Here is a 25,877-nt window from a genome sequence, read left to right as displayed (position 1 = left end):
GCTCTGTCGGGCGAGATTGACGGCTGTTCTGTGCGCAGCTGTCCCCACATCAGGAAATCACAGACCGAGGGCTTCTGGAGACCCAGCTATCTCCCCGCGGGTCTGTTATTGAAATGTGCTTATCTGCACTACACGGCTCCGAAAGGCAGTCGGGCGCTCTCTCGGCTCCACCGGCCAGAGGCGGAAGTGCAGCCAACGCGGAAGTGGGGCCGGTGACGTCCGGGCACGAGGAGGTAACGTGACCCGGGCCGCAGCCCGAGGTGCGGAAGTCTCGGCAGTTGCTATCTGCGGCTCTGATCGCCCGGAGATCATTCGGAGTCTGGTTGCGCAGGCGGAGGCACGCTGCCGGGGTGACATACTTGAGGTAAGACCGCGATCGCAGACCTTCAGCGGGTGCCTGCGGGTGTGGATATATCTGAATGCGGCTTCTGTCCAGCCGTGAAGCTGAGCTGTAAAAACCGCTTTCCACAAAACACTCTCGTCCGATCGTCTGCGTCTGGTAGCCGGGTCCAGCCAACGATGATAACAGGCGTGCCGTGTTCGTGACCGCTCCGTTTGCTGCAGGGGCTTGTGCCGCTGCTGAGTTTTAGCCTGGAGGGGAGGTTTGTTGTGGATCTGCAGTTGGAGTGACCGAGCCTGATGTTTGTGTTTGTGTCTGAGGAAGTTAACCGTGTGTTTCGAGAGCTCGCACAGCGACTGTTTCACTCATTCGACCGTTAAAACTGGCAGTAATAATAGCTGGAGGTTTTGGGGAAGTCTGCCTGCGAACTGCTTTCAGGATATTCTGGTATTTCTTCACTACGTGCAGCTCTTGGGAATGTACGTCAGAGAAAGAGGAAATATTTTCTCTTTCATTCCTTGTGTCTCGTCTCTCCGTCTCACTCTTTCTTTCTCTTCAGTTATTTTAATGTTAAGATATTTTGTATTGATTTATCTCCTCTCTCTCAGTGCAGTGTTAATGTACTGGAGTGTCCAGTCAGTGTGTCTGGACTGTATTAACCCCTCTCTCTCAGTGCAGTGTTAATGTCCTGGAGTGTCCAGTCAGTGTGTCTGGACTGTATTAACCTCTCTCTCTCTGAGCAGTGTTAATGTACTGGAGTGTAATTTCCCATTAGTAGTAATTTAACTACTAATCAGCATCACATGAAGGCAGAAGGGGAGAGAAAGGAGGAAGGACAGCGTTCAGTCTGTTTCTCATCTTTTCTATCAGTAGTTTGTGTATTTCACTATAAATAGCCATTAGTCAGCGCTGTCTGAGTGCAGTTGTCTGATCACGAGCAGACAAGCCAGCACACACGAGAATGACAAGTCATGTTCACATACAGACTAACTCATATACTCCTGCCAGGAGACAACATCCCATGTTGTCTGACTAAAACTATGATGTCTTTCTGCAGTGCAGTGTTAATGTCCTGTAGTGTCCAGTCAGTGTGTCTGGACTGTATTAACCCCTCTCTCTCAGTGCAGTGTTAATGTCCTGTAGTGTCCAGTCAGTGTGTCTGGTCTGTATTAACCCCTCTCTCTCTTTCAGGTGAAATGGGTTCTCTGTTCCGCAGTGAAGAGGTCTGTCTTGCTCAGCTGTTCCTCCAATCAGGATCAGCGTACAATTGTGTGAGCGAGCTTGGAGAGCTGGGATTGGTTGAATTCCGAGACGTGAGTGTCGTCATCGTCTACTTGACAGAATCCACAGTGAGAGTGGTCGGTGTCGGTCAGTGACGGTCAGTCTCTCTCTCTCTCTCTCTCTCCTGCAGTTGAACCCCAGTGTCAATGCCTTCCAGAGGAAGTATGTTGGGGAGGTGCGACGCTGCGAGGAGATGGAGAAGACCTTCAGTGAGTGTCTCTTGGCCACGGCGCCCTGTGAGCGGTCCAGGCCAGGTGCCTGCAGCTCCACCAGCCTCCCCCGCGGCTGGGGGGATTGCACTCCTGAGCACGCTGACGTCACTGTCAGGGCTCGGGGATCAGGTGTCTGTGTGAAGAGGCTCTGGGCTTCTGGATTGCTGTTTCTGGGATGGCCTCCCCCAGCCTGTCTTTCTGGCTCCTCCCTGAGATTCTGATGCCTTGTGTTTGGTACACGCAGATCCAGGGGCTGCCGAGCAGGATTAGCTCAGAAGGCCGTAGGTGTGTTGTTATGTGCTGTGTCCCTTCTGCACATGGCCCCCGTATTGATTTCTTGGACTCGCCCTGCGTCTGAGTGACCGCTGGCGCTGACTGTGTGACCTGTGCTTTATCAGCCCCTCTCTGTCTTCCTAGCCTTCCTGGAGCAGGAGATCCGGCGCTCCCTGTCCCCGCCGCTGTCCGGGCCCCTGCCCCTGCCCGGCCCGGCCCCCCCGGCCCCCCAGGCTCGCGAGGCCCTGCAGATCCAGGAGGAGAGCGAGCGGCTGGCCCAGGAGCTGAGGGAGGTGTCCCGGAACAGGGACTCTCTGAGATCGCAGCTGGCCAGCCTGACCCAGTACAAGAGAGTCCTGCAGCAGACTCACTCGCTGACGGGCTCGCTGACTCAGGTCAGGGCACGACGGCATTTCCCAGCATGCCCTGCGACACTCCCTGTGACACACAGACCTGACTGTCCAAAGAGGACAGGCTCAGTAACCAGGGCCTGTACACAGACAGACCTGACTGTCCAGAGAGGACAGGCTCAGTAACCAGGGCCTGTACACAGACAGACCTGACTGTCCAGAGAGGACAGGCTCAGTAACCAGGGCCTGTACACAGACAGACCTGACTGTCCAGAGAGGACAGGCTCAGTAACCAGGGCCTGTACACAGACAGACCTGACTGTCCAGAGAGGACAGGCTCAGTAACCAGGGCCTGTACACAGACACTGGACATAGACAGACCTGACTGTCCAGAGAGGACAGGCTCAGTAACCAGGGCCTGTACACAGACAGACCTGACTGTCCAGAGAGGACAGGCTCAGTAACCAGGGCCTGTACACAGACAGACCTGACTGTCCAGAGAGGACAGGCTCAGTAACCAGGGCCTGTACACAGACAGACCTGACTGTCCAGAGAGGACAAGCTCAGTAACAAGGGGCTGTACACAGACACTGGACATAGACAGACCTGACTGTCCAGAGAGGACAGGCTCAGTAACCGAGGACTGTACACAGACACTGGACATAGACAGACCTGACTGTCCAGAGAGGACAGGCTCAGTAACCAAGGCCTGTACACAGACACTGGACATAGACAGACCTGGCTGTCCAGAGAGGACAGGCTCAGTAACCACAGACACTGGACACATACAGACCTGACTGTCCAAGGAGGACAGGCACAGTGACCACAGCCTGGACATCAAAACTAGACAGACCTGAACAGTTTCCATTTCTACTGGAGGAGGAATCTCAAAATTCCTGTGTTAGAATGTTTACTAATTGTAATTGCCTTGGCAACATTTTAATTAATCTGTCTTGCCTATAAAGCTCTTTGAATGAGTGTAATTCTATAAAAAACAGTCTGTGTTCAGATGGATAAAGAGCGCCCCCAGTCTGCAGATGTAGCGAACTACAGATGTCTATCTGATGCTGATGTCCTCTTTTCTCTCTGTCTGTACAGGTCAGTCTGTCTCCTGTCGAATCCGGAGCGGAGCACAGACAGGATGTCCGCCTGAGGTCAGCCGCTGGGTCTCTGTCTCCGTCTGCCTCTCTCTGAACCTCTGTTTGCTTCTTGGTGTCTTTCTGTCTCACTGAATACCTGTCTGTCCTCCTGTCTCTTTGTATCTGTCTGTATCTCTCTACCTTTCTGCTTGATGTCTTCAGCACTGCGTCTTACTGTGTTAAGCCGGGGGAGGGTTACTGTGTGTGTGGAGCTGTGATAGGGTTGAGGGTTACTGTGTGTGTGTGTGGAGCTGTGATAGGGTTGAGGGTTACTGTGTGTGTGTGTGGAGCTGTGATAGGGTTGAGGGTTACTGTGTGTGTGTGTGGAGCTGTGATAGGGTTGAGGGTTACTGTGTGTGTGTGTGTGTGGAGCTGTGATAGGGTTGAGGGTTACTGTGTGTGTGTGTGGAGCTGTGATAGGGTTGAGGGTTACTGTGTGTGTGTGTGGAGCTGTGATAGGGTTGAGGGTTACTGTGTGTGTGTGTGGAGCTGTGATAGGGTTGAGGGTTACTGTGTGTGTGTGTGGAGCTGTGATAGGGTTGAGGGTTACTGTGTGTGTGTGTGGAGCTGTGATAGGGTTGAGGGTTACTGTGTGTGTGTGTGGAGCTGTGATAGGGTTGAGGGTTACTGTGTGTGTGTGTGGAGCTGTGATAGGGTTGAGGGTTACTGTGTGTGTGTGTGGAGCTGTGATAGGGTTGAGGGTTACTGTGTGTGTGTGTGGAGCTGTGATAGGGTTGAGGGTTACTGTGTGTGTGTGTGGAGCTGTGATAGGGTTGAGGGTTACTGTGTGTGTGTGTGGAGCTGTGATAGGGTTGAGGGTTACTGTGTGTGTGTGTGGAGCTGTGATAGGGTTGAGGGTTACTGTGTGTGTGGAGCTGTGATAGGGTTGAGGGTTACTGTGTGTGTGTGTGGAGCTGTGATAGGGTTGAGGGTTACTGTGTGTGTGTGTGGAGCTGTGATAGGGTTGAGGGTTACTGTGTGTGTGTGTGGAGCTGTGATAGGGTTGAGGGTTACTGTGTGTGTGTGTGGAGCTGTGATAGGGTTGAGGGTTACTGTGTGTGTGTGTGGAGCTGTGATAGGGTTGAGGGTTACTGTGTGTGTGTGTGGAGCTGTGATAGGGTTGAGGGTTACTGTGTGTGTGTGTGGAGCTGTGATAGGGTTGAGGGTTACTGTGTGTGTGTGTGGAGCTGTGATAGGGTTGAGGGTTACTGTGTGTGTGTGTGGAGCTGTGATAGGGTTGAGGGTTACTGTGTGTGTGTGTGGAGCTGTGATAGGGTTGAGGGTTACTGTGTGTGTGTGTGGAGCTGTGATAGGGTTGAGGGTTACTGTGTGTGTGTGTGTGGAGCTGTGATAGGGTTGAGGGTTACTGTGTGTGTGTGTGTGGAGCTGTGATAGGGTTGAGGGTTACTGTGTGCGTGTGTGTGTGGAGCTGTGATAGGGTTGAGGGTTACTGTGTGTGTGTGTGGAGCTGTGATAGGGTTGAGGGTTACTGTGTGTGTGTGTGGAGCTGTGATAGGGTTGAGGGTTACTGTGTGTGTGTGTGGAGCTGTGATAGGGTTGAGGGTTACTGTGTGTGTGTGTGGAGCTGTGATAGGGTTGAGGGTTACTGTGTGTGTGTGTGGAGCTGTGATAGGGTTGAGGGTTACTGTGTGTGTGTGTGGAGCTGTGATAGGGTTGAGGGTTACTGTGTGTGTGTGTGGAGCTGTGATAGGGTTGAGGGTTACTGTGTGTGTGGAGCTGGGTGACTCTTCCCATGGTCCTCACTGCCTCCCTCTTTCAGCTTCATAGCGGGTGTGATTCACCCCTGGAAGGTGCCTGCGTTTGAGCGACTGCTGTGGCGGGCCTGTCGCGGCTACATCATCGTCAACTTCCGTGAGATGGAGGAGCCGGTGGAGGTGCCCGAGACTGTGAGTCTCTCCGCCTCTCCCTCCGTCCTGTTCGACTTGCCTCGTAGGGCTGAGAGAAGGAGAAGGAGCTCCTCTGGTTCAGAAATCAAAGCCTTTCATGACATGATCCGGCCTCTGGTGTTCATCGGGATTTCCTCTCGTCCAATCACAGGGAGAGATGGTGCAGTGGACAGTTTTCCTCATCTCCTATTGGGGGGACCAGATTGGCCAGAAAGTGAAGAAGATCTGTGATTGGTGGGTCTTCCTGTCACTCTGATCAAACCCCTGCCAGGCAGCCTATAACATTTTGGATATCAAATCCACAGCAGTAATGCAGCAACGCCTCCATGCCTCTTGCACACGATCAGCTCAAACTTCTGCTGCTGCCACTGTCCTGGACACTGATGTCCTGTTTTCACAGACATCCTAGTGAAGTTCAGAGCTCAGCTAAGAACATAAGAACACAAGACGGGTTACAAACAAGAGTAGGCCATTCGACCCACCTAATCAATTAAGTCGTCTGTAGTTGATTGATCTGAGCGCCTCATCCAGCTGTTCCTTGACAGAAACCAGGGAATAGATTTCAACAACATGGCAGGGCAGCTTGTTCCACACTCCCGCCACTTTTTGTGTAGAGAAGCACCCCTGTTCTCCGTTTTAAATTTTCTTCCACAGTTTCCACTTGTGTCCTCTGGTTTCACTGTTTGTTCTAAACAAGTCTTATGCGCTGACATTTTTGATGCCTACAGTGACATTCAAGTTGCATTGTAGTCTACAGTTTACTGATGGGTCTGTAATGACCAGCAGTTAGGACACTGGGGTCAACACCCCTCTCTCAGTGCAGTGTTAATGTCCTGTAGTGTCCAGTCAGTGTGTTTGGACTGTATTAACCCCTCTCTCTCAGTGCAGTGTTAATGTACTGTAGTGTCCAGTCAGTGTGTCTGGACTGTATTAACCCCTCTCTCTCAGGGCAGTGTTAATGTCCTGTAGTGTCCAGTCAGTGTGTCTGGACTGTATTAACCCCTCTCTCTCAGTGCAGTGTTAATGTACTGGAGTGTCCAGTCAGTGTGTCTGGACTGTATTAACCCCTCTCTCTCAGTGCAGTGTTAATGTACTGGAGTGTCCAGTCAGTGTGTCTGGACTGTATTAACCCCTCTCTCTCAGTGCAGTGTTAATGTCCTGTAGTGTCCAGTCAGTGTGTCTGGACTGTATTAACCCCTCTCTCTCAGTGCAGTGTTAATGTACTGGAGTGTCCAGTCAGTGTGTCTGGACTGTATTAACCCCTCTCTCTCAGTGCAGTGTTAATGTCCTGGAGTGTCCAGTCAGTGTGTCTGGACTGTATTAACCCCTCTCTCTCAGTGCAGTGTTAATGTCCTGTAGTGTCCAGTCAGTGTGTCTGGACTGTATTAACCCCTCTCTCTCAGTGCAGTGTTAATGTCCTGGAGTGTCAAGTCAGTGTGTCTGGACTGTATTAACCCCTCTCTCTCAGTGCAGTGTTAATGTCCTGTAGTGTCCAGTCAGTGTGTCTGGACTGTATTAACCCCTCTCTCTCAGTGCAGTGTTAATGTCCTGGAGTGTCCAGTCAGTGTGTCTGGACTGTATTAACCCCTCTCTCTCAGTGCAGTGTTAATGTCCTGGAGTGTCCAGTCAGTGTGTCTGGACTGTATTAACCCCTCTCTCTCAGTGCAGTGTTAATGTCCTGTAGTGTCCAGTCAGTGTGTCTGGACTGTATTAACCCCTCTCTCTCAGTGCAGTGTTAATGTCCTGGAGTGTCCAGTCAGTGTGTCTGGACTGTATTAACCCCTCTCTCTCAGTGCAGTGTTAATGTCCTGTAGTGTCCAGTCAGTGTGTCTGGACTGTATTAACTCGGTGTTTTTCTCCCTCCAGCTATCACACCAATATCTTTGCCTATCCAGAGAGTGCCAACGAGAGGCAAGAGATCCTGGAGGGGCTGGAGAAGCGAATAGAGGAGATCATATCGGTGAGGAGGGGTTTGAGGTCATGAGCTTCTTCTTTAACAAGTCTGTTCCTGTTACGTACTGTAAGACAGAGGAGACTTGAGGGTTTTCAGAGAGAACTGAGAAATCTGAGCTCACTGTGGGTTTGTGACACACAGTCTCTTCATCTGGGGTCCTTGTCCTGGAGCGGAGTCCATTGTTAGTACTGTAAGGAGTTGTGTCTACGACAGTATTGCCACAGTGCTTGCATTAAACACTCCATCAAAAGGCATGATACAGACCCTACCATTTATTAGAATTCAGGCAGGGCTGTACAGGGCTGGAGGGCTGTACAGGTTTTGGAGTAATTTAGGATGTCTGTAGTGTAGTGATATGGGGTATCAATACAGCAGTAATACAGGGTGTCTCTACTGTAGCAATACAGTCTGTACTGTTGTGAATACAGGGTATCAGTACAGCACTTACATAGTCTGTATACTGTAGCAGTAATACAGGCTGTACTGCAGGGATACAGCAGTGATACAGTCTGTACTGCAGGGATAGAGTCTGTACTGCAGGGATACTGCAGTGATACAGCCTGTACTGCAGGGATACAGCCTGTACTGCAGGGATACAGCCTGTACTGCAGGGATAGAGTCTGTACTGCAGGGATACAGCAGTGATACAGTCTGTACTGCAGGAATACAGCCTGTACTGCAGGGATACAGCAGGGATACAGCCTGTACTGCAGGGATACAGCAGTAATATAGTCTGTACTGCAGGGATACAGCAGTAAAACAGCCTGTACAGCAGGGATACAGCAGTGATACAGCCTGTACTGCAGGGATACAGCAGTGATACAGCCTGTACTGCAGGGATACAGCAGTGATACAGTCTGTACTGCAGGGATACAGCAGTGATACAGCCTGTACTGCAGGGATACAGCAGTGATACAGTCTGTACTGCAGGGATACAGCAGTGATACAGCCTGTACTGCAGGGATACAGCAGTGATACAGTCTGTACTGCAGGGATACAGTCTGTACTGCAGGGATACAGCAGTAATACACCCTGTACAGCAGTAATACACCCTGTACTGCAGGGATAGAGTCTGTACTGCAGGGATACAGCAGTACTGCAGTCTGTACTGCAGGCGTACAGCACTGATCCCTCTCTCCCTCTCCCTGTGCCAGGTGCTGTCCCAGACGGAGCACTTCCTCCAGCAGGTCCTCAGCAAGGCGGTGGCCTCGCTGCCCCAGTGGATGGTCCAGATCCGGAAGAGCAAGGCCGTCTACCTGGTGCTGAACATGTGCAGCGTGTCGGTGACGGAGAAGTGCCTGATCGCAGAGGTGTGGTGTCCTGTCACCGAGCTGCACCGGCTGAACACCGCGCTGAGAGAGGGATCGGTGAGCGGGGGGAGAGCGGAGAGGGATCGGGGGGACTGGGGGGAGAGGGAGCACCCTGTGACCTCTTTTTGTGTTTCTCTTGGTGTCAGAGCAAAAGCGGCTCAGGCGTCGATTCGTTTTATAACCGGATCCCGTCCTCGGACGTCCCTCCTACGCTGTTCCGTACCAACTCCTTCACGGCTGGGTTCCAGACCATCGTCGATGCCTACGGAGTGGCCAGCTACCGGGAGGTCAACCCTGGTACCTGTCTGTGTGTCTCACTGTCTGTCTGTCTCTCCAGCTACCGGGAGGTCAACCCTGGTACCTGTCTGTGTGTCTCACTGTCTGTCTGTCTCTCCAGCTACCGGGAGGTCAACCCTGGTACCTGTCTGTGTGTCTCACTGTCTGTCTGTCTCTCCAGCTACCGGGAGGTCAACCCTGGTACCTGTCTGTGTGTGTCTCACTGTCTGTCTGTCTCTCCAGCTACCGGGAGGTCAACCCTGGTACCTGTCTGTGTGTGTCTCACTGTCTGTCTGTCTCTCCAGCTACCGGGAGGTCAACCCTGGTACCTGTCTGTGTGTCTCACTGTCTGTCTGTCTCTCCAGCTACCGGGAGGTCAACCCTGGTACCTGTCTGTGTGTCTCACTGTCTGTCTGTCTCTCCAGCTACCGGGAGGTCAACCCTGGTACCTGTCTGTGTGTCTCACTGTCTGTCTGTCTCTCCAGTTGGTGTGCCTGTCTCTCACTGGCTCTGACTCTGTGTCTCAGCTCTCTACACCATCATCACCTTCCCCTTCCTGTTTGCGGTGATGTTCGGGGATGTGGGCCACGGGATTCTCATGACCGTGTTCGCTCTGTGGATGGTCTTGGAGGAGAAGGACCCCAAACTGAGAAGAAGCACCAATGAGGTGTGTGCCCTCTGTGTGTGTGAGGGGGGTGTAAGATCGGGGTGCCCTGTGTGTGTGAGGGGGGTGTAAGATTGGGGTGCCCTGTGTGTGTGTGAGGGGGGTGTAAGATCGGGGTGCCCTGTGTGTGTGTGTGAGGGGGGTGTAAGATCGGGGTGCCCTGTGTGTGTGTGTGAGGGGGGTGTAAGATTGGGGTGCCCTCTGTGTGTGTGAGGGGGGTGTAAGATCGGGGTGCCCTGTGTGTGTGTGTGAGGGGGGTGTAAGATCGGGGTGCCCTGTGTGTGTGTGTGAGGGGGGTGTAAGATTGGGGTGCCCTCTGTGTGTGTGAGGGGGGTGTAAGATCGGGGTGCCCTGTGTGTGTGTGTGTGTGTGAGAGGGGGGTGTAAGATTGGGGTGCCCTGTGTGTGTGTGTGTGAGAGGGGGGTGTAAGATCGGGGTGCCCTGTGTGTGTGAGGGGGGTGTAAGATTGGGGTGCCCTGTGTGTGTGTGTGTGTGAGAGGGGGGTGTAAGATCGGGGTGCCCTGTGTGTGTGAGGGGGGTGTAAGATTGGGGTGCCCTGTGTGTGTGTGAGGGGGGTGTAAGATCGGGGTGCCCTGTGTGTGTGTGAGAGGGGGGTGTAAGATCGGGGTGCCCTGTGTGTGTGTGAGGGGGGTGTAAGATCGGGGTGCCCTGTGTGTGTGTGAGGGGGGTGTAAGATCGGGGTGCCCTGTGTGTGTGTGTGTGAGAGGGGGGTGTAAGATCGGGGTGCCCTGTGTGTGTGAGGGGGGTGTAAGATTGGGGTGCCCTGTGTGTGTGTGTGTGAGGGGGGTGTAAGATTGGGGTGCCCTGTGTGTGTGTGTGTGTGAGGGGGGTGTAAGATCGGGGTGCCCTGTGTGTGTGTGTGAGGGGGGTGTAAGATCGGGGTGCCCTGTGTGTGTGTGTGAGGGGGGTGTAAGATCGGGGTGCCCTGTGTGTGTGTGTGAGGGGGGTGTATGATTGGGGTGCCCTGTGTGTGTGTGTGAGGGGGGTGTATGATTGGGGTGCCCTGTGTGTGTGAGGGGGGTGTAAGATCGGGGTGCCCTGTGTGTGTGAGAGGGGTGTAAGATCAGTTTGGGCTGTTTTGAGGTTTGTAAGGGCTGTGGATTGTGTTGGTATGTACATTGAGTATTTTGACCGTTTTGTGTGTATAGTGTATCAGTTTTTTTTGCACAGCAGAAAGCTGTCTCCTTAGTTATCTGATGAGAAAGACTGCTCACTCACTGTGCAAGAACAGGGGTTATACTCCCGTGTTCCTACTGATTTTATTATTATATAGTCCTGCAGTGAGAAACAGCGCCCCCTGACTCTGCACAGGCTCAGGGGGTGAACTGCAGCTCACAGTTCTGGTGTTGTGGTGTTGCTTTGTTGTGCCAGATCTGGCAGATGATGTTTGGAGGACGATACCTGATTCTGTTGATGGGACTGTTCTCCATCTACACGGGTGCTGTCTATAACGAGTGCTTCAGCAAAGCTCTCAGCCCCTTCCCCTCTGCCTGGCACGTCCGGCCCATGTTCGAGAACTACAACTGGAGGTCAGTCTTGCAAGACATCCCGCCGGACTGTCTTACACACTTTTATGATATGGATATGTCTGTGCTACAGAGGCCAGTCTTGCAGGACTTCTGTTCCTCTGCATTTGTGTAAGAGAGGTGGTCTGTTTCGTCTCGCAGCTCGGCGTCTTGGTTGGTCGCTGTGTAACTGTGGGTGTGTGTCTGTCCCCCCTGTGTCTCGCTCTCCTCTCTCTCAGTCAGGAGACTCTCAGAGAGAACCAGTACCTCAGTCTGGACCCCGTCGTCACCGGAGTGTTCCAGGGACCCTACCCCTTTGGCATCGACCCGGTATGTCTCCTCACTGTTCCCCGTGTCCCCGTGTCCCCGTGGCAGACAGTGTCCCCGTGTCCCCGTGTCCCCGTGTCCCCGTGTCCCCGTGTCCCCGTGTCCCCGTGTCCCCGTGTCCCCGTGTCCCCGTGTCCCCGTGTCCCCGTGTGTCCCCGTGGCAGACAGTGTGGCAGACAGTGTCCCCGTGTGTCCCCGTGTGTCCCCGTGGCAGACAGTGTGGCAGACAGTGTCCCCGTGTGTCCCCGTGGCAGACAGTGTGGCAGACAGTGTCCCCGTGTGTCCCCGTGGCAGACAGTGTGGCAGACAGTGTCCCCGTGGCAGACAGTGTGTCTGTGTGTCCCTGTGGCAGACTGTGTGTCAGACAGTGTGTCTGTGTGTCCCCGTGTGTCCCCGTGGCAGACAGTGTGGCAGACCGTGTGTCTGTGTGTCCCTGTGGCAAACTGTGTGTCAGACAGTGTGTCCCTGTGGCAGACAGTGTGTGCACATTCTCAGTGTATCAGTCTGTCCCCGAGTCAGTGCGACAGCGGGTCTCTCAGTGTATCAGTCTGTCCCCGAGTCAGTGCGACAGCGGGTCTCTCAGTGTATCAGTCTGTCCCCGAGTCAGTGCGACAGCGGGTCTCTCAGTGTATCAGTCTGTCCCCGAGTCAGTGCGACAGCGGGTCTCTCAGTGTATCAGTCTGTCCCCGAGTCAGTGCGACAGCGGGTCTCTCAGTGTAACAGTCTGTCCCCGAGTCAGTGCGACAGTGGGGTCTCTCAGTGTAACAGTCTGTCCCCGAGTCAGTGCGACAGTGGGTCTCTCAGTGTATCAGTCTGTCCCTGAGTCAGTGCGACAGTGTGTCACCATGTCAGGCAGTGTGGCACTTTCTCACTGTGTCCCTCAGTCCCTCAGTGTGTCAGAGTGTCAGTCTCTCATTGCTTCACGAATCAGTAGTGTTGAAGTCATCAGAAGTCAATGAAGGGCATAATCCATTATATTTTGTTGTAGATCTGGAGTTTGTCTAACAACCATCTGAATTTCCTCAACTCCTACAAGATGAAGATGTCTGTAATTATTGGGATCATTCACATGACATTCGGAGTCTGTCTCAGTGTGTGTAACTACAGGTGAGGCTGCCTGTTTGTCTACATGTTGGCACGCTGTGATCGAGCCAGAGCTGTGCTCTTTAATCCCTCTCTCTCTCCCAGGCACTTCCAAGAAATCTCCAGTATATTCCTGGTCTTCCTGCCGGAGGTGGTCTTCATGCTGTGTCTGTTCGGCTACCTGGTGTTCATGATTCTGTTCAAGTGGGTGGTGTACGGACCAGGGCAGTCCAGAACTGCCCCCAGCATCCTCATCCACTTCATAGACATGTTCCTGTTCTCCAGCAGCAAGGACAACGCCGAGCTGTACACTGGACAGGTACTGTCTGCACACCTGTCTGTCTGTCTCTCTGTCTCTGTACCCTGGACTGTACACTGGACAGGTACTGTCTGCACACCTGTCTGTCTGTCTCTCTGTCTCTTTACCCTGGACTGTACACTGGACAGGTACTGTCTGCACACCTGTCTGTCTCTCTGTCTTTGTCCCCCGGACTGTACACTGGACAGGTACTGTCTGCACACCTGTCTGTCTGTCTCTCTGTCTCTGTACCCTGGACTGTACACTGGACAGGTACTGTATGAACACCCGTCTGTCTCTCTGTCTCTGTACCCTGGACTGTACACTGGACAGGTACTGTCTGCACACCTGTCTGTCTGTCTCTCTGTCTCTGTACCCTGGACTGTACACTGGACAGGTACTGTATGAACACCTGTCTGTCTCTCTGTCTCTGTACCCTGGACTGTACACTGGACAGGTACTGTCTGCACACCTGTCTGTCTGTCTCTCTGTCTCTGTACCCTGGACTGTACACTGGACAGGTACTGTCTGCACACCTGTCTATCTCTGTGTCTTTGTCCCCCGGACTGTACACTGGACAGGTACTGTCTGCACACCTGTCTGTCTGTCTCTCTGTCTCTGTACCCTGGACTGTACACTGGACAGGTACTGTCTGCACACCTGTCTGTCTGTCTCTCTGTCTCTGTACCCTGGACTGTACACTGGACAGGTACTGTCTGCACACCTGTCTGTCTGTCTCTCTGTCTCTGTACCCTGGACTGTACACTGGACAGGTACTGTCTGCACACCTGTCTGTCTCTCTGTCTCTGTACCCTGGACTGTACACTGGACAGGTACTGTCTGCACACCTGTCTGTCTGTCTCTCTGTCTCTGTACCCTGGACTGTACACTGGACAGGTACTGTCTGCACACCTGTCTGTCTCTCTGTCTCTGTACCCTGGACTGTACACTGGACAGGTACTGTCTGCACACCGTACTGTCTGCACACCTGTCTGTCTGTCTCTCTGTCTCTGTACCCTGGACTGTACACTGGACAGGTACTGTCTGCACACCTGTCTGTCTGTCTCTCTGTCTCTGTACCCTGGACTGTACACTGGACAGGTACTGTCTGCACACCTGTCTGTCTCTCTGTCTCTGTACCCTGGACTGTACACTGGACAGGTACTGTCTGCACACCTGTCTGTCTGTCTCTCTGTCTCTGTACCCTGGACTGTACACTGGACAGGTACTGTCTGCACACCTGTCTGTCTGTCTCTCTGTCTCTGTACCCTGGACTGTACACTGGACAGGTACTGTCTGCACACCTGTCTGTCTGTCTCTCTGTCTCTGTACCCTGGACTGTACACTGGACAGGTACTGTCTGCACACCTGTCTGTCTCTCTGTCTCTGTACCCTGGACTGTACACTGGACAGGTACTGTCTGCACACCTGTCTGTCTGTCTCTCTGTCTCTGTACCCTGGACTGTACACTGGACAGGTACTGTCTGCACACCTGTCTGTCTCTCTGTCTCTGTACCCTGGACTGTACACTGGACAGGTACTGTCTGCACACCTGTCTGTCTGTCTCTCTGTCTCTGTACCCTGGACTGTACACTGGACAGGTACTGTCTGCACACCTGTCTGTTTCTGTATCCTGGACTGTACCCTGGACAGGTACTGTCTGCACACCTGTCTGTCTCTCTGTCTCTGTACCCTGGACTGTACACTGGACAGGTACTGTCTGCACACCTGTCTGTCTGTCTCTCTGTCTCTGTACCCTGGACTGTACACTGGACAGGTACTGTCTGCACACCTGTCTGTCTGTCTCTCTGTCTCTGTACCCTGGACTGTACACTGGACAGGTACTGTCTGCACACCTGTCTGTTTCTGTATCCTGGACTGTACCCTGGACAGGTACTGTCTGCACACCTGTCTGTCTCTCTGTCTCTGTGCCCTGGACTGCACACCTGTCTGTCAGTCTGCCCTAATTTCTCTAACTCTTCTGTAACTGTGCGTGTCTGCGATGAGGATTGGGGTTCAAGCCAGACTCCCTGATCTGCAGTACAGTAATGCGCACACTGTCTCTCTCTCTCAGCTCATTGTCCAGAAGGTGCTGGTGATCTGTGCTGTGTGCGCAGTGCCTGTCCTGCTGCTTGGGAAACCTCTCCATACCTACTGTAACCACCGAGCCAAGCTCAGAAACAAGGTGGGCTTGTCTCCGTCTGCGTGCATGTGTGCATGCCAGTTACATATGTGTACACAGCACTTTGGTGTGGTTTACACATACATTAACACTGTGCTTCAGTAGGCGAGTTACACATTGAGGCAGTGTGTCATGTACCACTTCAATACAGTACTTGAACGTTGTACATCAGCGCCATTTATACACATGAAGACAGAGCATCAGTGAGTCAGTTACAGATATTAATGCAGAGAGTAGGTCTGCCCATTTTCGACATTAACACACTGTCAGCATGCCGGTCATATACACTAACACAGTTTGTCAGCATGCAGCATGTCACTTGTATACACTTACACAGTGCTTGACACCTGAAGAAGGCTCCACAGCTGAAACGTTGTGTTCTCTTTCTTCTTTTTTTCAGCATGGAATAAACCTATTACTTGTTCCAGTGCTGCATGCAACATGTCACTTATACACACTAACACAGTGTGCCAGTTGTATACATTAACAGTGCACTAAAAGTGCAGAATGTCACTTATATACTAACAGTGTGCCAGCATGCAACATGTCACTTATATACACTAACACAGTGTGCCAGTTGTATACATTAACAGTGCACTAAAAGTGCAGCATGTCACTTATATACACTAACAGTGTGGCAGCATGCAGCATGTCACTTAGGTGATTAGGACCTCAGCTGGAACACAAACCTGAAGACACAGGGGCACTACATACCACTAACACGGTGTGCCAGGTATATACTACTAACACTGTGTCAGCGTGCCAGTCATATACATTGATGTACATGAACCCAGTGTCTGTGCCCCACTGATGGGCATGAATATCATTTTGTTGCATGAGTTATATTATGTCAGTCACCAGTGATAAACATGAACACAAGGCCAGTGTGCCAGTCGGTCTGGGCTCGACATTAAGGAGAGAGATGCGTTGCCAGTGGATATGTGTTTTATTTATTAACACAGTGTGTCAGTGTCCCGTACAGAGTGTTAAAGCACTTTCTGCATCTCTTGTCTTTCACTCCCTCTTCTTGCCTTTCATCTCTCTCAGCGCCCATCTAATTCAGACCGCCGCCCCCTACTGGCTTCAGAAGAAACAGCATCTATCAATGCTGCTGATGGAGATCTGGAGAGTCAAGGAGCAGAGCATGAAGAGGTTTGAGAGAGCACAATTAACTGACTGGACACTCCGGGACATGAACACTGCACTGAGAGAGAGGGGTTAATACAGTCCAGACACACTGACTGGACACTACAGGACATTAACACTGTACTGAGAGAGAGGGGTTAATACAGTCCAGACACACTGACTGGACACTACAGGACATTAACACTGCACTGAGAGAGAGGGGTTAATACAGTCCAGACACACTGACTGGACACTCCAGGACATTAACACTCCACTGAGAGAGAGGGGTTGATAGTGCTGTATTAATGCGGTAGCTCTGGGCTGTGTTAACTGTTGGTGCTGTTGCAGTTCCAGTTCTCAGAGGTGTTCATGCACCAGGCGATCCACACTATAGAGTACTGCCTGGGTTGCATCTCCAACACTGCCTCCTACCTGCGGCTGTGGGCCCTGAGCCTGGCACACGCGCGTGAGTCCACTTTCCTGCCACCCGCTCGTCACAGCCCACACCCACTCCCACTGCTCCCTGCAGAACTGCACTCTTCTCAACTGCAGCATCGTGTAATATCAGATAACTGGAGTATACACTATATACACTACACACACAATATACACTACACATACTCTATATACTACTGCATGTATAGTATATACACCACACTATATACACTGCTGTTTGTGTACTATATACAGTACACACACTGTATACACTACAGATCTATATATACTATTTATGTGCACTTATACACATTACACATACTAAATACACTACTGTATATATAGTATATACACTACATACACTATATGTACTACACACACTATATATACTGCTGTATATATGCTACATTTGCTACAGTATATACACTACACACACCCTGCCCCTGTGAGTGCTGTGTCCAGTGTCCACTCAGCATGCGCTCTCCTTCTCAGAGCTGTCCGAGGTGCTGTGGACCATGGTGATGCACCTGGCGCTGTCCTGGTCCGGTCTGGTGGGCTCGGTGGTCCTGTTCGTGGTGTTCTCTGTCTTCGCTGTCCTCACCATCTCCATCCTGCTGGTGATGGAGGGCCTGTCCGCCTTCCTGCACGCCCTGAGGCTGCACTGGTGAGACACAGACAGGGGTCAGAGACTCTGGCCATGGCCTGCGGTCAGAGACTGGGGGCTTGTGTGTATCATTCTGACAGGTTGTCATTGTGTATGTGTGTCATGCAGTGGGGCTGGGTGTGACTCTGTGTTCCTCGGAAGAGTGAGAGGGGAGTGTGCACTCCAGCGCAGTACCAGGCTGTGTGTGACTCTGTTCCTCAGAGAGTGAGAGGGGAGTGTGCACTCCAGCGCAGTACCAGGCTGTGTGTGACTCTGTTCCTCAGAGTGAGAGGGGAGTGTGCACTCCAGCGCAGTACCAGGCTGTGTGTGACTCTGTTCCTCAGAGAGTGAGAGGGGAGTGTGCACTCCAGCGCAGTACCAGGCTGTGTGTGACTCTGTTCCTCAGAGTGAGAGGGGAGTGTGCACTCCAGCGCAGTACCAGGCTGTGTGTGACTCTGTGTTCCTCAGAGAGTGAGAGGGGACTGTGCACTCCAGCGCAGTACCAGGCTGTGTGTGACTGTGTTCCTCAGAGAGTGAGAGGGGAGTGTACACTCCAGCGCAGTACCAGGCTGTGTGTGACTCTGTTCCTCAGAGAGTGAGAGGGGAGTGTGCACTCCAGCGCAGTACCAGGCTGTGTGTGACTCTGTGTTCCTCAGAGAGTGAGAGGGGAGTGTGCACTCCAGCGCAGTACCAGGCTGTGTGTGACTCTGTTCCTCAGAGAGTGAGAGGGGAGTGTGCACTCCAGCGCAGTACCAGGCTGTGTGTGACTCTGTGTTCCTCAGAGAGTGAGAGGGGAGTGTGCACTCCAGCGCAGTACCAGGCTGTGTGTGACTCTGTGTTCCTCAGAGAGTGAGAGGGGACTGTGCACTCCAGCGCAGTACCAGGCTGTGTGTGACTGTGTTCCTCAGAGAGTGAGAGGGGAGTGTGCACTCCAGCGCAGTACCAGGCTGTGTGTGACTCTGTGTTCCTCAGAGAGTGAGAGGGGAGTGTACACTCCAGCGCAGTACCAGGCTGTGTGTGACTCTGTGTTCCTCAGAGAGTGAGAGGGGAGTGTACACTCCAGCGCAGTACCAGGCTGTGTGTGACTCTGTTCCTCAGAGAGTGAGAGGGGAGTGTGCACTCCAGCGCAGTACCAGGCTGTGTGTGACTCTGTTCCTCAGAGAGTGAGAGGGGAGTGTGCACTCCAGCGCAGTACCAGGCTGTGTGTGACTCTGTTCCTCAGAGAGTGAGAGGGGAGTGTGCACTCCAGCGCAGTACCAGGCTGTGTGTGACTGTGTTCCTCAGAGAGTGAGAGGGGAGTGTGCACTCCAGCGCAGTACCAGGCTGTGTGTGACTGTGTTCCTCAGAGAGTGAGAGGGGAGTGTGCACTCCAGCGCAGTACCAGGCTGTGTGTGACTGTGTTCCTCAGAGAGTGAGAGGGGAGTGTGCACTCCAGCGCAGTACCAGGCTGTGTGTGACTGTGTTCCTCAGAGAGTGAGAGGGGAGTGTGCACTCCAGCGCAGTACCAGGCTGTGTGTGACTGTGTTCCTCAGAGAGTGAGAGGGGAGTGTGCACTCCAGCGCAGTACCAGGCTGTGTGTGACTCTGTGTTCCTCAGAGAGTGAGAGGGGAGTGTGCACTCCAGCGCAGTACCAGGCTGTGTGTGACTCTGTGTTCCTCAGAGAGTGAGAGGGGAGTGTGCACTCCAGTGCAGTACCAGGCTGTGTGTGACTCTGTTCCTCAGAGAGTGAGAGGGGAGTGTGCACTCCAGTGCAGTACCAGGCTGTGTGTGACTCTGTTCCTCAGAGAGTGAGAGGGGAGTGTGCACTCCAGCGCAGTACCAGGCTGTGTGTGACTCTGTGTTCCTCAGAGAGTGAGAGGGGAGTGTGCACTCCAGCGCAGTACCAGGCTGTGTGTGACTCTGTGTTCCTCAGAGAGTGAGAGGGGAGTGTGCACTCCAGTGCAGTACCAGGCTGTGTGTGACTCTGTTCCTCAGAGAGTGAGAGGGGAGTGTGCACTCCAGCGCAGTACCAGGCTGTGTGTGACTCTGTTCCTCAGAGTGAGAGGGGAGTGTGCACTCCAGCGCAGTACCAGGCTGTGTGTGACTCTGTTCCTCAGAGAGTGAGAGGGGAGTGTGCACTCCAGCGCAGTACCAGGCTGTGTGTGACTCTGTGTTCCTCAGAGAGTGAGAGGGGAGTGTGCACTCCAGCGCAGTACCAGGCTGTGTGTGACTGTGTTCCTCAGAGAGTGAGAGGGGAGTGTGCACTCCAGCGCAGTACCAGGCTGTGTGTGACTGTGTTCCTCAGAGAGTGAGAGGGGAGTGTGCACTCCAGCGCAGTACCAGGCTGTGTGTGACTCTGTGTTCCTCAGAGAGTGAGAGGGGAGTGTGCACTCCAGCGCAGTACCAGGCTGTGTGTGACTGTGTTCCTCAGAGAGTGAGAGGGGAGTGTGCACTCCAGCGCAGTACCAGGCTGTGTGTGACTCTGTGTTCCTCAGAGAGTGAGAGGGGAGTGTGCACTCCAGCGCAGTACCAGGCTGTGTGTGACTCTGTTCCTCAGAGTGAGAGGGGAGTGTGCACTCCAGCGCAGTACCAGGCTATGTGTGACTCTGTTCCTCAGAGAGTGAGAGGGGAGTGTGCACTCCAGCGCAGTACCAGGCTGTGTGTGACTCTGTTCCTCAGAGAGTGAGAGGGGAGTGTGCACTCCAGCGCAGTACCAGGCTGTGTGTGACTGTGTTCCTCAGAGAGTGAGAGGGGAGTGTGCACTCCAGCGCAGTACCAGGCTGTGTGTGACTCTGTGTTCCTCAGAGAGTGAGAGGGGAGTGTGCACTCCACCGCAGTACCAGGCTGTGTGTGACTCTGTGTTCCTCAGAGAGTGAAAGTGTAATCCAACCCATTGCCCTATACGGCAGTGAAGTTTGGGGTCCCCTCACAGACCAGGATTACACCCAATGGGACAAACACCCCACAGAAACTCTGCACATGGAGATCTGTAGAATCATCCTCCGTGTGCAGAGAAAAACTCCTAACAACGGGTGCAGGGCCGAATTAGGCCAGTACCCACTATTGATAAACATACAGAAAAGAATATTAAAGTATTGGCTACACCTAAAAAACAGCGACCAAAATTCCTACCACCACAAAGCCCTGCTGAGCCAAGAGCTGAGCCCAAAACAGAGCCCCCTGAGCCAGCTGGTCCTGAGGCTCACCGACCTGAGCCACACCAACACTAACCAGCCTCAGGACAGCACTGCTAGAGCACCACAACCCAGACTCAACCACATCACAGCACAGATCAAACAGCAATATCTCACACACTGGGACACACACACACAAACACAACATAAACTGGAATGCTACAGAACCTTAAACAGACAATACACACTAGCTGAATATTTGACCAAAATAAAAAATAACAAACAGAAACAGACCCTGACGAAGTACAGGCTCAGTGACCACAACCTGGCCATAGAAACTGGGCGACACAGGCAGACCTGGCTGCCCAGAGAGGACAGGCTGTGCTCCCACTGCCAGCAGGGAGAAATAGAGACAGAGGTGCACTTCCTACTGCACTGTGACAGATACTCTGGGATTAGAGAAACATTCTTCCCGAAATTCAGAAATCTAATCCCAGAGTTCCCACACCTGCCAAAACCACAACAGGTCCCAATCCTACTGGGAGAGGGAGGAGGGAACTCAGTTGATCTGGCAGCCCAGTATGTGATCTCCTGTCACAGCCTGAGGAACAGTGAGTCCGTCTCCCAATAATGCTCCAGCCGCCTACAGTATATGTCGATATTATATAATATGTCTTTGTTGTAAATGTCTGTAACATGTCTGTAGATTTTATTTTACTTCTATTTTTTGTTTTGTTCTATGTTAATTTTATTATTTTTATTTGCTTTGGCAACACTGATTGTACCCATCGGTCATGCTAATAAAGCACCTTGAATTGAATTGAGAGGGGAGTGTGCACTCCAGCGCAGTACCAGGCTGTGTGTGACTCTGTTCCTCAGAGAGTGAGAGGGGAGTGTGCACTCCAGCGCAGTACCAGGCTGTGTGTGACTGTGTTCCTCAGAGAGTGAGAGGGGAGTGTGCACTCCAGCGCAGTACCAGGCTGTGTGTGACTCTGTGTTCCTCAGAGAGTGAAAGGGGAGTGTGCACTCCAGCGCAGTACCAGGCTGTGTGTGACTCTGTTCCTCAGAGAGTGAGAGGGGAGTGTGCACTCCAGCGCAGTACCAGGCTGTGTGTGACTCTGTGTTCCTCAGAGAGTGAGAGGGGAGTGTGCACTCCAGCGCAGTACCAGGCTGTGTGTGACTGTGTTCCTCAGAGAGTGAGAGGGGAGTGTGCACTCCAGCGCAGTACCAGGCTGTGTGTGACTCTGTTCCTCAGAGTGAGAGGGGAGTGTGCACTCCACCGCAGTACCAGGCTGTGTGTGACTCTGTTCCTCAGAGAGTGAGAGGGGAGTGTGCACTCCAGCGCAGTACCAGGCTGTGTGTGACTCTGTTCCTCAGAGAGTGAGAGGGGAGTGTGCACTCCAGCGCAGTACCAGGCTGTGTGTGACTGTGTTCCTCAGAGAGTGAGAGGGGAGTGTGCACTCCAGCGCAGTACCAGGCTGTGTGTGACTCTGTTCCTCTCCCTCTCTCCCAGGGTGGAGTTCCAGAACAAGTTCTACACCGGAACCGGCTACAAGCTGAATCCCTTCTCCTTTGCTTCGGTTCTGAACCCTCTCGTTAACTAATTAACTAATGAACCAGCCTCATGACGCAGACACTCATTGGGGCTCTTCGCTAACAGTCTTCATTCTCCCAAATCCGCCCCACACCCCCATGAAAGCAGCAGGGGAGAGTCTGAGCTCTGGCTTCAGCCCACCGAATGGTCAGGACCCTCCTGGATGGCCAGCAGGCTGAGATAAAGACGTCATTAACCCCTCGCTGTCCAGCACGGCCTCCTCACAGTGAATCTTCAAGATCACTGTGGAAATTCTGGCCTGTTTTTGCTTGAGAAGAGCCCTGACTGCCCCTGCCATGTCCGAGAGTCTCACAGACGTCAGCCGGTTTCCCCCTGGCTGGTCAGGAATCAGATTTCCCTTCAGAGTCTGCTTCACATGTCAATTGGAAGTTGCCAGCCTTTCCCACAATGCACCGCAGGCAGAAGGTCTTAGAGCGGTGTTGCCGGATTGGCCCGACTGCAGCAGCTCTACCAGCAGTTTTCCCCGATCTTCCGGCTCGGCACTCTCCGGGAAGGGAGTGAGGTCTGCTCTCCTGTCCGATCTGAAGACGGGATCTGGCGGTGGATCAGAATCGAATCAGTCCTCTGCCGATGGATCAGGATCGGGATCATTCCACTGTCTGTTAATCTGTCGGGATCAGTGCTCTGCCGGTGAATCAGAATTGGGATCAGTGCTCTGCCGGTGGATCAGAATCGAATCAGTCCACTGTCTGTTAATCTGTCGGGATCAGTGCTCTGCCGGTGAATCAGAATCGGGATCAGTCCTCTGCCGGTGGATCACAACTTAAGATCTGTAAGAATGAAGCCAGAGGTCGGCCTGGGCAGTCTCCCCATCCGAATCAGCCCCTGCTGCTGCGGCCCTCCGGCTGCGATACTCCCCCTGGGGGAGACCAGGACTCTCATCAGCACCTTGGTCAGCCCGTCTGCCCCAACTGAGAAGTAATTCATTGGCTCTGGGTCATGAAGATGATTAAAAACAAGCTTCCCTCACAGGATGAATTTCTAAAAATTGAAAATTTTAACTCTGATTTTAAAAGTGTTCCCTTTTTAACAGCTCAGAACAAAATCCCAAGCGTACTGTACGTCTGTCTCTCTCTCTCTCCTGAGCCCTCTCTGGATTGTTACTGTAATCCTTCACAAACGAGTTTGAGGAAACGAGTCCAGTTTAATCGGTTGTGGAAACTGCTAGACTCTTCTCTTTCAAAGTTTTTTTTATTTTAATTAACAGTTTTGTTCTAAAAGAAGATAATCTGTTTCGCTGCCTTAAATGACTTTCTCTCTTGCACTGTAATCTTGACCTGAAATTAAAGTTTGATTTTCTCAAGTCTCAGGTGTGTGACTGTGTATGTACAGTGCACTGAGAGTTTGGGTGTTGTGTGAACAAGTGTATTGTCACTGGTCCATGTCTGGGCTTGTAAAACAAAGTAAGATGTCAAATCCATTATAAGAAATCTTAACAGTTAAAGAACTTAATAAATGTTCCAAGTTGCTCCAAAACATTTGGGTTTGAATACATTGATAGAACAAATAAAATATAGTTTCTTCATTCATGTTACAAAATACACACTGATCATCTAATTCAAGTTTAAATCTGGATAATGTTTGTTTACCAGGATCAATTTTATGAATTATTCAAGATGACACTTATTTAATTGTATCATTCAGACATGTCATATTTGCCATTTTCCATATTTTCTGTGAATTTGTATTAGTATGATTGGAGTTTCTAAGTCTTTGTAGGTGGAACATATGTATGTAAACATATGTTCCTTATATAATTGTTGTTAGATTTCTTTTCTAAAATCGTAACACCGCCCAATAAGACACTAGATGTGCACTGATGGGTTGAGTAATTATACAGTGCAGTCCGTAAGTACAGTGACACAATTTTTGTTGTGGCCAAGAAACAACTGAGCAGCCAAATGTCCAATTACCTTCGGTCCCCTGAAATAGGGGAACTACAGTATGTATATAAAGGGCTGTGATTCCTATATGGGTCACCCAATACAGACATAAATACCCTCGAATTAAAGCCAACATTCTGCACTTTAACCCCATAGCCATTGTTTCATTTCAAATCCAGTTGTGCTGGAGTACAGAGTACAGATACCTTGTATATGTTTCTGTAAATACTTGTTAATAAAAAAACACGCTATAATATACCAAACAAAACATCAGAATATCAAAGTGATGTTCGAGAAACCTGAACATTGACTCTAAATCTTTGACTCCTCAAACTAGCCACCCTTTGCCTTAATGCCAGCTTCACAGACACGAGGCTTTCTGTTAACACGATTCACCAGGGATCTCTGGCCAGGTCCTCCCGGCTCTCTGCAGCCGTTCCCAGAGCTGAAGCCCACCCACCCACCCACAAGGCCTATGGGCTCGAGGTCTGGTCATTAGTCTGACTTGTCCTTCACCAGATAGTTCTTGCACGGCTTTGGGGTGTGTTTTGGGCCATTATCTTGGTGAAGCATGAAGGACTGCCCAACTAACCGGAATCCTGATGGAACACCGTGCCTTGGCAGTATGCCATGATAGTCGGTAGGGGTGTAACCCCGGCGTCCTGGCCAGATTTCCCATTGGCCCTTACCCATCATGGCCTCCTAATAATCCCCATCTATGAACTGGCTTCATTACTCTGCTCTCCTCCCCACTGATAGCTGATGTGTGGTGAGCGTTCTGGCGCACTATGGCTGCCGTCGCATCATCCAGGTGGGGCTGCACATTGGTGGTGGTGGAGGGGAGTCCCCATTACCTGTAAAGCGCTTTGAGTGGAGTGTCCAGAAAAGCGCTATATGAGTGTAAGTAATTAGAAGTATTATTAATTATTCATTATAGTCATGCCGGTTGAGATTGCCATGGGTTTGGTAAGGGTCACCAACTCCATCAGCAGCAGAGCAACCCAATCCCATGACCCTGCCCCCTCCACCCCTGACTGCAGGGACCCAACATGCAGGACGCACGCGCCCACCCTCTCTGCATCTCACACATATTTGGTGGTTGGACCCAAATATTGAAATTCTTGACTCGTCGGTCCACGAGACGGACTTCCACTCCTCAGAGGTCCAATTTCAGAGGTGTTTTGGCCCTTCCTCTTACTCTGCACCCTTAGCAATGGTTTCTTTGCGGCAGTTCTTCCTTGTAGGCCGCCTTCACGCAGCCTCCTCTGAACAGTTGATGTTGACACAGCTGTCCTTCTGGCTGCATTGAGCTCAGCTTGCACCTCAGGGTCACCGGTTTCGCGAACCTGTGACTCCAATGAACGTATCCTCTGATTCTGAGGTCACCTTCGGCCTGCCTGACCTTTTTTCGGTCCTCATGAGGGCCAGTGTCTTCATGTCATTTGACACTCTTGGCCACAGCAGTTACTGACACTCGCAAAGGTCTTGCAATATGTCTCAAAGATTGACCTTCATTTCTTAAAGTAATTACAGACTGTCTTTGTTCCTTGCTTAACTGAGCACATTTTGCCATGTCCATTCAGGAATTACAAACTTTTGCCCATGCTCCCGATATGTCTAGTAATCGTGGACCTCCGCTGTTCTCTCTCCCTTTTCGGTGCGGGGCCTGTGTGCAGGTGTGTGGAGATCCGATTCGGGATCTTCTCTAACAGTACGGGAGACGGGCTGTCCCGTGAATATGAGGGTATTGATGCAACTTCGTCACTATGCATGGCGTTTAATTCTTATAGAATATGGGCTATTTTCCCATTTGTACTATACATGAGTGATAGGTGAGCTGTAACGTGGTCTTTTTTTAAGATTGTCTCTCTCTCCTTTCCCGGGGGCTCACTCCGTTGTCATGCGCAACACATTCTTTGCCCAAGAGTGACGTCAGACGGA

At 51.9% G+C, this 25,877-nt stretch overlaps 1 protein-coding gene across 1 annotated transcript; it reads left to right on the top strand.

The window, feature by feature from the left end:
- Window positions 1–211: 211 nt before the first annotated feature.
- Window positions 212–23,356, top strand: tcirg1a (T cell immune regulator 1, ATPase H+ transporting V0 subunit a3a). The gene is made up of 20 exons (XM_069191332.1): window positions 212–364; window positions 1,532–1,653; window positions 1,752–1,830; window positions 2,251–2,501; window positions 3,555–3,610; window positions 5,376–5,502; window positions 5,654–5,736; window positions 7,369–7,462; window positions 8,611–8,823; window positions 8,913–9,063; window positions 9,570–9,709; window positions 11,099–11,256; window positions 11,472–11,562; window positions 12,548–12,666; window positions 12,748–12,961; window positions 15,015–15,125; window positions 16,170–16,274; window positions 16,596–16,713; window positions 17,175–17,346; window positions 21,952–23,356. The coding sequence occupies exons 2-20, from the start codon at window positions 1,537–1,539 to the stop codon at window positions 22,040–22,042; spliced, it is 2,490 nt and encodes an 829-aa protein (XP_069047433.1). The 5' UTR covers window positions 212–364; window positions 1,532–1,536; the 3' UTR covers window positions 22,043–23,356.
- The last annotated feature ends 2,521 nt before the right edge of the window (window positions 23,357–25,877 follow it).

The sequence above is a fragment of the Lepisosteus oculatus genome, chromosome 6 (assembly GCF_040954835.1).
Source record: "Lepisosteus oculatus isolate fLepOcu1 chromosome 6, fLepOcu1.hap2, whole genome shotgun sequence".
In the NCBI taxonomy this organism is placed as follows: Eukaryota; Metazoa; Chordata; class Actinopteri; order Semionotiformes; family Lepisosteidae; genus Lepisosteus; species Lepisosteus oculatus.
Note: the sequence above shows the minus strand (reverse complement) of the source record. Positions and strands in the feature narration are given on the sequence as shown.

Bases quoted from the DNA above. Each gene is read 5' to 3' on its own strand.
- tcirg1a (XM_069191332.1), top strand. From the start codon at position 1,537: ATGGGTTCTCTGTTCCGCAGTGAAGAGGTCTGTCTTGCTCAGCTGTTC. The intron at 15,126-16,169 runs GTGGGCTTGTCT...CATCTCTCTCAG, and splicing joins GAGCCAAGCTCAGAAACAAG to CGCCCATCTAATTCAGACCG. The intron at 16,275-16,595 runs GTTTGAGAGAGC...GTGCTGTTGCAG, and splicing joins AAGGAGCAGAGCATGAAGAG to TTCCAGTTCTCAGAGGTGTT.